The sequence below is a fragment of the Melospiza melodia genome, chromosome 9 (assembly GCF_035770615.1).
Source record: "Melospiza melodia melodia isolate bMelMel2 chromosome 9, bMelMel2.pri, whole genome shotgun sequence".
Lineage (NCBI taxonomy): Eukaryota > Metazoa > Chordata > Aves > Passeriformes > Passerellidae > Melospiza > Melospiza melodia.
In genome coordinates this window covers 19422518-19432419 of record NC_086202.1, presented here as the reverse complement: position 1 = coordinate 19432419, position 9902 = coordinate 19422518, and the positions used below count along the sequence as shown (strand labels likewise).

The window sequence follows — 9902 nt, the reverse complement described above, 5'->3', positions numbered from 1 at the left end:
CTGGCGTGCAAACAGAGCCTTGTCCTCAGGACAGAATGCTGAGCCCCATGGAAGAAGAGTGAACTAAAGCGTTCGGGCAGAGACAGCATGACCTGGAGCTGAGGGGGGTGAGGGCCCCAGCCCTGCAGCTGGCTGTCGATGCCCGGGTCAGCCTTGGCCAAAGCTGTTCGGGTCCCCAGCTCCCGGGAGGAGCGTTCGCCGCTGAGCTGAGCCTGCCCTCCCCTGCGCTCTAGGGGAGCCTGTCCCTCGCTGCGGCTCAGCCGAGCGCGCTGTGGGGCCGCCCGCCCCGCGGAGCCCGGCTGCGCTCTGTGCTGCTCCCGGCTGCCCTCCCCAGCACCGACCTGCTCCCCGGGCCGGCAGCGCGGCCGCCACGTGGCGCCGGGGCCGCGCCGGCCCGTCCCGCTCCCCGCTGCCGCCGGACGGGGCGGGCCCGGCCCTGCCGCCGAGCGGGACCCGCGCTGCCCCGGGGCGGGGCCGGCCTGGGCTGTCCCGGCGCCGCTCCGCACGGCCGGACCCGCTCCGCCCGCCAGCCCGGCCCCGGCCCGGCCCCGTCGTCCATGGGGAGCGCGGCCCGGCGGCGGCCCGGCGGCCCCGCTCGCCCGTAGCCCGGCGGGGCATGCCAGGCCCCAGGATGCCGGCCTGGGGGATCCTGCCCGTCACGCTGCCCGCCTTCACCATCACCGGCATGTGGATCGTGTGAGTGCCGCGGGGTCGCCGCCAGCCCCCCACCCACGGGCGTTGGGGCCGGGGCCCGGACCGGGTGCTGCGGGATGACTGAGGGCCGGGGGTTGGAGGATGCTTTAGGGTGGGATGCAGCGGGCTGGAGATTGCGGGGAGACTTCTGGACACTCAGGGGCTCCCACAGCCTCCCTGCGTGGTCCCCGCGTCCCTGCAGCAGCGCTGGCATGTGCCTCCCTGTCCTTAAATCCCTGACACCCTGCGGAATTGCGCACCCCCGTCCCGGCCTGAGTGCTCAGGTGGCCCGGGGACGGCGCTGGGAGCCACGCCACTAGCCCAGATACTGCAGCACCAGGAATGCGGTCCGTGTGTGGGCACCCATCCCATGTGCTGGATGGATGGATAGATGGATGGGCCTTGTGCTAGGAGCAGACGCTGTGTCACTTGGGTGAACAGTACTAGTCCACTCCAGCAGTCCATTTCTCAGGCCTTAACACAGGTAAACAGTGGATGAAGGACTTTTCTCAAAGGCATCAAGAGGTTCAGTATAGGTGGTGGGACTTCCTGGGGTATGGGATGGAGCAAATGCACCCCACATGCATGCAGGTCTTCACGACAAAGCCGATTGTTCCTGGTGCTAGGAACTTATGCTGCAAGTTTTTCCCTCGGACACCTTGCAAAGCATGGGTTGTCTCCCGTGAGTGACCCTGGGGGCAGATGGCCTCCAGACCAAAGCAGCACAGGTGGGAGTTGCTGCTCATGATCCTCACAGCCTGAGCTGCCCTGGGAGTGGCTCTTTTGGAGACCTGTGCTGGGAGATGGCTCAGTGAGGGCTCTGCTCCTTGGTGGCTGGGAATGCTGTTCCTTGGTTTCCCCCAACTGTCCTGCTCTTTGCCTCTGTTCTGGGATCATCCTTTTGCAGCCCAGCTGTTACACGGCCAGCTTGAGCAGGAGAGGAGTTTTCATACTGGTGTTGGGGCCTATTTTTAACCTGAGCTGTTCACAACCGCCAGTGATTTGAACAACAAGGTGCTGCCCACTGCTGTGGCTGCTGGGCAGGAGGGCTCCTCAATAGCTGGGGTGGAGGCCATAGGGCTGAGAGCCCTTGCAGTGGAGCAGGATGCATGTCATGAACCCCCTGCTATACTGACTAAGGCACAAGGGTGACTCCACAGCCACATGCTTGATGGGGCTGCTGTCCCCACGATGCCCTCCCGGTGCACTGGCTGCTTTTCCAGACTTCCTTTAGCTCACTGCTGGCCAGCCAGGGGCTGGGGGAAGCACAGCAGGGCCAGCACCATTGGGTATCACCTGGCACAGCTGCAGGCTGGCGTAGAGCCCCGATGGCAGGGGCATGCCAGTGAGGCTCTGTGACAGAGCAGTCCCCCAGAGCCCGTGGAGCACAGCAGCACGATGGAGGAGGCCCCACAGAAGCAGCTGCACTAAACTGGAGCAGGAGGTGGCTCTCAGCAGGGATAGGGGTAGAAGGCAGGGGAACCTGGTCCCAGCAGTGGCAGTTCTGTGGAGTACATGCTCATGCACTTGTTTTTCTTTTTCCTGCTTTGTAAAGCTGGGAGGTGCCACAGGATGAGTGCTGGCCCTGGCAGGCACTGAGGGCCTGTATCCTCTGCTCTGGCAGCTTGTCCCTGGGGCTGCTCTGGATGCTGGCAGGGAAAGGGGGTGCAGGGAGGTGGGTGGCTGTGGTAACCCTGTTGTTGTCTCTCCTCCAGATATGCCATGGCACTGTCCAACAACCACATCTGCCCTGTCCACAACTGGTAAGGCCTGCAGGGAAGCAGGGGCATTTTGGCACATCCTGGCTTGATTAAAGACCTCATAATGCCAAGTCCCTCCATACCTGTCCTACTTAAAGTATGCCAAGCTGTGCTAGACCACTGGGTAGCTGAGGCACTCCCTGCACCCTGACTGTGCTGAAGGGGGGTTGGGGATGGTGGGAGCAGTAAAGGGGCACAGAGCTGCCTTCTTCCCCAACAGACTTGGTGGTGATGGGGTGCAAATGCCCCAGGGCACATGCCTCCTGCCCAGCCCAGTGGCTGTTGGGAGCAGAACAGCTTGGGGTCGAGCTGCAGTCAGGGCTGGGCTGCCCTCCCTCCCCTGCTCAGGCTCTCTGTGGTAACAGCTACTCTGCTGAACAGTCCAGCCTTGCTGCAAACCAGGCAGGGGAGAAGGAGGCCTTTCAAAAAACACAGCATGGAGAAAGTATGAAAATAAGTGGTCAGGGAATTACAGAGGGCTGTGTGTCTCCATGGAAAAGGTTGTGACTTGCTTGCTTGAGGCTAAATCTGGCAGTGCCAGGGGGATGGGATGGTCCTGCAGCACCCAGACACCCCATGGACAAAACTGCCTGCAACACCCCCAGATGGGGGATGAGGCGTGGAAGAGACAAGGGCTGGGAAAAGAAACACTGCTTGGTCTCTTGGCAACTCCTTCTGCAGGGTTTTTGGCTTGTAGTGTCGCCTTAAAAATCTGCCCAGGAAGATCCATGTTAGTTTAATTCTTGCTGGAGTGTTTGAAGAAGTGAAAAAAAAATCCTGCTGCCATTTCCTGCCTCATGGCTGATTCTGCCCTGGGAAGAATGTGTGTGTCGGGTTGTCTCTGCTGCACAGCCAGCCCTTAATGACGAATAATGCTTCCCGGCCTGGGGCTGCTTGCTTTAAACAAAATAATAATAAAAAAAACCTCCCAAACCAAACACAGCCCCAAGAGCAGCCTTTGAGGAGGCCTGGGGCTCCACGCCTCGGTTTAGTGGTTGGAAAACAAAGCCACCAGTAAACTGAGGAGACTGAAAAAACATCAGAGCTCAGCCCGGCCCTTTCCAAAAAGGCTTTTTTAACCATGTGCTTGCTGCATTGCTGGAAGTGGTGGATGGACAGCCTGGGTGAGGGCAGCACTGTCCCCCCCACAGCTCCCCCCACAGTGCTGTCCCCCCTCAGTCCCCCTGCCACGTGGGACTTGGGGTGCCTGAAGAGGCCCTTTGGGGCAGAGAACTTTGCACTCACTGCCTGTGGTGTGAACAGGGGTTCCACTAGCCACGCCAGGCAGAGGTGCTGGATGCATGCATGGGTGATGCTGCAGCAAAGAGACACAAAACCCCAGTCCAGTGTGTGCCAGCTCCTGGGAGAGCTGTGAGGCTGAGGGCACACGAACCCCGTGGTGGAATTTGGTTAGGGTTGCAGGCAGCAGCTGTGGTACAGGAAGGCTGATAAGAGCTCGGGGTGCTGGACTCACGGGCTCTGTGTGTGCGGGAGGTGCTCCCAGCGCACTGTGGTGGGTGCAGGCAGCAGAGAGAGCCCTGCCCAGCCCGGGTGCCCTGCTGGTGTGCCTGGCTCCAGGGCAGCCTGGGGCTGGCTCTGGTCATGCTGTGCCTCAGGCAGTGCCTCCCAGCTCCCGCCCTCCCAGGTGCAGTGGCACTGCCCCGGGGGTGCCTGTGGCTGTGGGGGCCATTCCCTGCATAGCTCAGCATTCCAACCCATCTCCTGCAAACCTGGAGCTGTCAATGGCTGCGTGCCCGGCTTCTCTGGTGCTTCCATGCCGGGAATATGTGGGGGGGCTGGCTGGGTGTGGGGCTGCCAGAGGCCCCTGAGCCCACGCCCAGCCCGCACAGCCTCTGCCCTGCCACGGCTGCTCCCTCCCAGAAGGGGGCTCTGGGTGAGCAGCAGAGCCAGCAGGCAGGGAACAAACAAGCTGTGGAAACACAGGCACGACTCTGCCTGTTGGGCAGTGGGTCACTCCCTGGAGGTTGTGGGCACATCCCTGGGTTTGGGCTGAACTCACTGCACAGCAACTTGGCTGCCCTTGCAGGGCAGGAGACAGGAGGGTCCTGGGCAGCACCTGGGCTCTCCTAACCCTGTTCCTTTGCTGCTGGCAGGAGTTACAACCAGTCCTGTGACATGGACGGCCCCAGCTCCTGCTGCACACTGGATCACATCCCCCTCGTCAGGTGAGCAGCCTCAGCGTGGGGGCAGAGCTGCTCTGAGACCCCTCCAGGGCAGCCCAGGAGGGAGCCAAGCGCACTGCCCAGCGCCCCCTGTCTGAGTGCTCTGTGGGTCTTGTTTGTCCCCGCAGCAAGTGTGGCACCCTGCCTCCCGAGAGCTGCTTCTTCAGCCTCATCTGCAGCCTGGGCTCCTTCATGGGTGAGTGCCTTCTGCTGCTGGGGAAGCAGGGCTGGGAGACGCTGCCCTGCACCCCCCAGCAGCATGGGGCAGCAGTGGATGAGGGGGCTGCAGGCAGTGGCGTGTGACAGGGCTGTGTTTCCCTCCCGCAGTCATCCTGGTGGGCCTGCTGCGCTATGCCCACCTCCTGGAGCGCCTGGGGCCGTCCCTCCTCAACACCCTGGGGCTGGCCACTGGCTGGGTCTGCGCTGCTGGCCTCACCATGGTGGGCAACTTTCAGGTAAGGCATCTCCTCGGGAGCCCCTGGGGTAGGGGGGCAGGAGAGGGCCTTGGCTGGGGGGGCAATGGCTGTGCTCAGCAGGGAAGGGTCTGGGGCTGTCAGTTTGGTGCAGCATCCCATCCATGCAATCCTTCCCTTCCCCTGAGTCAGTGCCATGCTTCCCAGGGTACTGGGTGTCCTCTCTGTGTATTCATAGTTCAAGTGCAGATTAAGCTGCTGGGTTTCATTAAACCCTTACCTGAGCCCCTTCTGCACTGTCCTCTCCATGGACGTGTGCAGGGACATGCTGTTCAGGCTGCTCCTGATCCTGCTCAGAGGGTGATGCCAGGAAGCTGTCGGGGCAGAGCCTGTGCTCACGGGGAGCAGAGCGGGCCCAGCTTGGCAGCGCACGGCGGTGCTCAGCCCCTGCCTGCTCTGCCAGGCCCCGGGCTCCCGGCAGCCAGTCCCTCCCCTTGGCAGGAGGCTGCTGCCCACACCAGCCCCGGGAGGAGCTCTGCAGGCCCCGATCCCCCTCGCGGCCCTGCCGTGGTGAGCGGCGCTGAGCTGTGACCCTCGGGAGGGGTGCAGGCAGTCCCTGGTGCTGCTCAGGGCAGAGGGCAGCCCCTGCCCCTGGGCACAGCAGGGCTGCTGGCCCATGGATAAAAGAAACAGAGCTCTTTGAGATCCCAGCAGTAGATGGTGGATCCAAGTCTGCTCTTCAGCCAGGAGTCAGGCACAGGGTGAGCTGCCTGGACCTGCTCCCAGCACTGTCTGCACCCCTTCCTGGGCAGGAGTGCAACTCCTGGAGCAGAGTCACGCTGTGATAGGCAGTGTCCCAGGGAGATGGCACTGATGGCTTCTTCCCCACAGGTGGATCATGCCAAGGTGCTACACTACATTGGGGCAGGGGTGGCCTTTCCCACCAGCATGCTGTTCCTGCTCCTGCAGTCCATCCTCACCTACCGCATGGCTAAAACCCGAGGGCAGTACTGGACCGGCCACTTGCGGAGCATCCTCACCACCGTGGCCTTCTTCACCCTCGTCTTCAGTATCCTGAAGGGTGTGGGAAGAACATTGGGAACTGGCTGGTGAAAGGTGGTCCTCACACTGGGGTATATGCCCCAAATTCTCTATCCTTTGGTCTGGCAATGAGGCATGGTGCCAGGAGAGGAGCTGGGCAGGGCACTGAGCGTGGGCAGCTCCCTGCAGGTGTAGGCTAGAGGAGCAGCAGTACCAGGGCTGGGCAGGGGCTGAGGAGGGGAAGGGATGCTGGTGGGTGTCCTTGGGGTGCTGGCATGCCCCAAACCAGCCGTGCCCTCGCTGCTGCAGCCCAGCCACTGCTGCAGGCTCCAGTCACACACCACTCAGGTCTGGTTAATTGTTGGGCTTTTTTAATGGGACAAAGGTATTTTGAGCCCTTGGCAATGCAAAGTCCATCTGGGTTACCTCTCTGAGCGAAGCTGAGTACAAAAGTACTGTGTGAAGGTGCCAGGTAGCACTTCTGGCTGGCACTCTGCCAGCCAGAACTTCTGGGCACTTGCCAGCCAACCTGCCCATGGGACAAGGAAGGGGTTGGTGAGCAGGTAACGGGGGCTGTGAACACTTTACCAGGGAGAGAGGTCATGGCATCAGGTGGGCTGGAGCTCAAAGAATGGTCCCAAGTGCATGGCTGAGGAGTGAGGAGTTTATTTGGGACTGAGGTTGAGGATAAATTGGGAAACAAGGTAGTGGTTATTGGGCAAGAAGGGGAAAAAGCATGCAGTGTCTATGGATCCCAAAGAGGCTGGCTGGGGTCTGGTTGAGATCAGCTGCACAAGAGGAGCCTGGGGGTGCTGGCAGGCCTGTCACATATCAGAGGGTCCTGCTCTGTCATCAGAGCAGGCAGGCTGGGAGCTGGGAGAGGCAGGACTGCTGCAGGGCCATGCCAGCTGCAAGGGACAGGAAGGGCATGTAAGGACAAGGAAGACAGGAGTGGTGCCCATCTGCTGTGGCCATTCTGCTCTCTAAGCTCTGGGACTGGCAGTGGGCAAGCAGCGAGCTGTGGTGTGGACAGTGTGGGGAGAGGGCTGGGATCTTTCTGGCATGGGAGGAGTGAGCAGAGGGCTCTGCACTGTACAGGTCAGGTCCCTGCTTCTGCAGCTCTCCCAGATCTTGGTCTCCCTTGCAGAAGAGATGGTACTGCTGGAGGCTTTGCCTGGAGGGCTGGGGAATGTACCTCCTCCCCTCACCCACAGTAGCTCTTGCAGCAGGTTTCCCTGCAGATTTTTGGTGGGGATGAGAGAAGGATAAGAAAATTCTGGTAGTGGTAGGATCTGGAGAAGTGGGAGCAGTCCCCGTCTCTGGGGTGGGCCAGCCTGCAGCACAGGAGGACAGGAGGTGCTGCAGGACTGGGATGCAACAGTCCAAACCATGTTTCAAAGGTTGAGTTTTATCATCTTTGACTGCATCCTATGACAGGATGGAGAACACCAGCCTGGCTTGAGGAAGAGACAAGGAGTGTGGGGAAGTTGAGGATCTGGGCACCTGGCTTGCACGGAGACCTGCAGCCTGAGCTCATCCTGCCCTGGCCTCTTCAGATAATCCCAGCCTGGCATCAGTGATTTATCAAGGCTGGTTTGGGCATGTATGCCACCGCTTCACCTGTGCCAGGGCCTGTCTGGTGCTGGGAGAAGCATGTGGGGGTTTCTCAGTGTTAGGAGTGGTGGTGGTGTAGCTGTCCTGCAGAGGATGGGTACTCATGTCCATCCCAGCATGCAGTAACAGTGGGACTTGGCTCTCTGGGGTGGATTGGGTTCACTGTACTATCCTTGACTGGGATACCCTCAGGTGGTGTGTTCTTCATCCAGGAGAGCTTTGTGCTACAGCACGTGGCTGCCTTGTGTGAGTGGATATTCATCATTGATGTCCTGGTTTTCTACGGCACGTTCACCTTTGAGTTTGGGGCCATCTCCACAGACACCTTCCTGGTCCTGCTGAAAGCCAGCCGGGCCCCCAAAAGTTACAAAGGCGAGAGCAGCCTGTCCAGTACAGCCCACATCCACAGCCACGTGGAGGGCCTGGCTATGGCCTGACCCCCACAGGAGGCAGCCCACAGTGGAGACCCCAAATTGGGCTCTGACAGTGACTCCCCACCTTGAATATTTCTGAAAACCCTGCTGCTGTGTGTGTGTTTGTGTGTGTGTATGTGTTTGTGTGTATGTGTTTGTGTGTATGTGTTTGTGTGTGTGTGTGTGTATGCGTTTGTGTGTGCGTGTGTATGTGTGTGTGTGTGTTTGTGTGTGTATGTGTTTGTGTGTATGTTTGTGTGTGTGTGTATGTGTTTGTTTGTGCGTGTGTATGTGTGTGTGTGTGTGTGTGTGTGTGTTTTTGTGTGTGTGTGCATGTGGGCCTGCAGTGCCCTCCACTCTCAGCAGGAGCTGTGTCCAGTGCTCCTCTGGCAGCTGCTGCCCCTGCAGGAGCTGTCCCCTCCCTGCCCACAGGGTTTGGGGTCACTGCTGGGCTGTGGGGCTGCCATCCTGGTATCAGCCGAGCCAGGATCTGCCCCTGAGCCTCTGGGGTAGCCTGGTGTGAGTCAGGCTGCTGAAGGCAATCATACTGAAGCTTCCTCCTGAAAGGGACGTGGTGGGCTGGAAGGGGACGAGATCTGTGTTCTTTCCACCTCCATAGGGGTAAGCAAGTCTTCCATCTGGCTACTGTGACTGTCAGAGGAGCCAAAAACACAGAGTGCCTTTTCCCTTGGGAAGTGACTGCACTGTCAGTCTGTTTGAACCCCAGTGAGGATGGCAGCAGGGGCTCTCTCCCTCCTGCCTTCCCAGGTGGAGGTGGTGTCTCACTCTGTTGCAGGATTGCACCAGCAGCCCCAGCTGGACTGTGCTGACCCCTGTGCCCCATGCCTGGGCTCTCACTGCTCAGGCCTTCTATACCATCAGTCAATGGCTTTTCCTGCATTTTTTCAGCTTTGAGAATTGCTGAGGCAGGTTTCACCTCCCTGGTCACAGCATTTCCCTGCTTCCAGCTAATTTGGGAAATGAGTCTTCAAATTTACCATCATACAGGGGATGTCCTGCAGGCACCATGCCTGCTGGCCAGGGGACTTCTGCTCTGTGCTGCTGCCAGCCCAAGCTGTCCTGGGAGTGCAGCCATGGAAAGGGGGAGCACTTCTGTAGGAACAGAAGAAGCATGTGCCCCTTTCTTCTGGGACTCCCAAATCCGTCCTCTGGCGCGTGGCCGATGCCTGCCTGGCGGGAGCTCATCCCGCTCAGCCGCAGCATCCTTGGTGTGTCCTGGGCAGGGGGCTGAGGTGTCAAGGGCTGTGAGTGCTGTGTGTGTGTGCATGTGTGTGTATGCATAGATCTACAAATATATATATATATACACGTACATATATATATATATATATATATATATATATATATATAGTCCCCTTGTCCCTGGAGAGGGGCATTTACTGCTGCTGCTGCTGCTGCGCGCATTGATCAAGTTGGGCTTTCCTATTTGCCCACTTTTTCCAAACCGGCCTGTAAATCTACCAGTATATGTAGTTCAAAGAGGAGCCTTTCTGACTTTTGTATCTAATATATTTTTTAAAAAGTATATATAAGGACAACAGTGAATTTACAATAATAAAAGTGAAAATCATCCATGGGCGAGGCAGACGGTCCTTCCCCGCTGGAGTAGCAGCAGGCCTTGGGAATGGCCTTGGGAATGGGGTGAAGGGTACTGTCCCCTCGGGGGACAGCCATGAGCCCGGGGCTCGGTTCCCTCACCCGAGTGCCACGGACAGGCGATGTCGCCGGGACGCAGCAGCCCGGAGTTGCCCGTCCCTTCGGGGG

At 59.4% G+C, this 9902-nt stretch overlaps 1 protein-coding gene across 2 annotated transcripts; it reads left to right on the top strand.

Annotated features, from left to right (window-relative positions):
• The first annotated feature begins 585 nt into the window (after positions 1-585).
• On the top strand, positions 586-9710 carry TMEM150A (transmembrane protein 150A). Of its 2 annotated transcripts, none has more exons than XM_063163666.1 (7): positions 586-696; positions 2409-2456; positions 4568-4639; positions 4765-4832; positions 4964-5091; positions 5941-6118; positions 7897-9710. In XM_063163666.1, exons 1-7 carry the CDS (start codon positions 617-619, stop codon positions 8139-8141), a joined length of 819 nt encoding a protein of 272 aa, XP_063019736.1. In that variant the 5' UTR covers positions 586-616; the 3' UTR covers positions 8142-9710. The 2 variants fall into 2 exon arrangements, with proteins under 2 accessions (XP_063019736.1, XP_063019737.1); XM_063163667.1 differs by lacking the exon at positions 7897-9710 and adding an exon at positions 7528-7881.
• The last annotated feature ends 192 nt before the right edge of the window (positions 9711-9902 follow it).

What these genes read in the sequence shown, in the direction of transcription:
- TMEM150A (XM_063163666.1), top strand. Translation starts at nt 617, where the DNA reads ATGCCAGGCCCCAGGATGCCGGCCTGGGGGATCCTGCCCGTCACGCTG. An exon ending in ATCTGCCCTGTCCACAACTG is followed by an intron (nt 2,457 to 4,567) that starts GTAAGGCCTGCA and finishes TGCTGCTGGCAG; the next exon opens with GAGTTACAACCAGTCCTGTG. An exon ending in GATCACATCCCCCTCGTCAG is followed by an intron (nt 4,640 to 4,764) that starts GTGAGCAGCCTC and finishes TTGTCCCCGCAG; the next exon opens with CAAGTGTGGCACCCTGCCTC.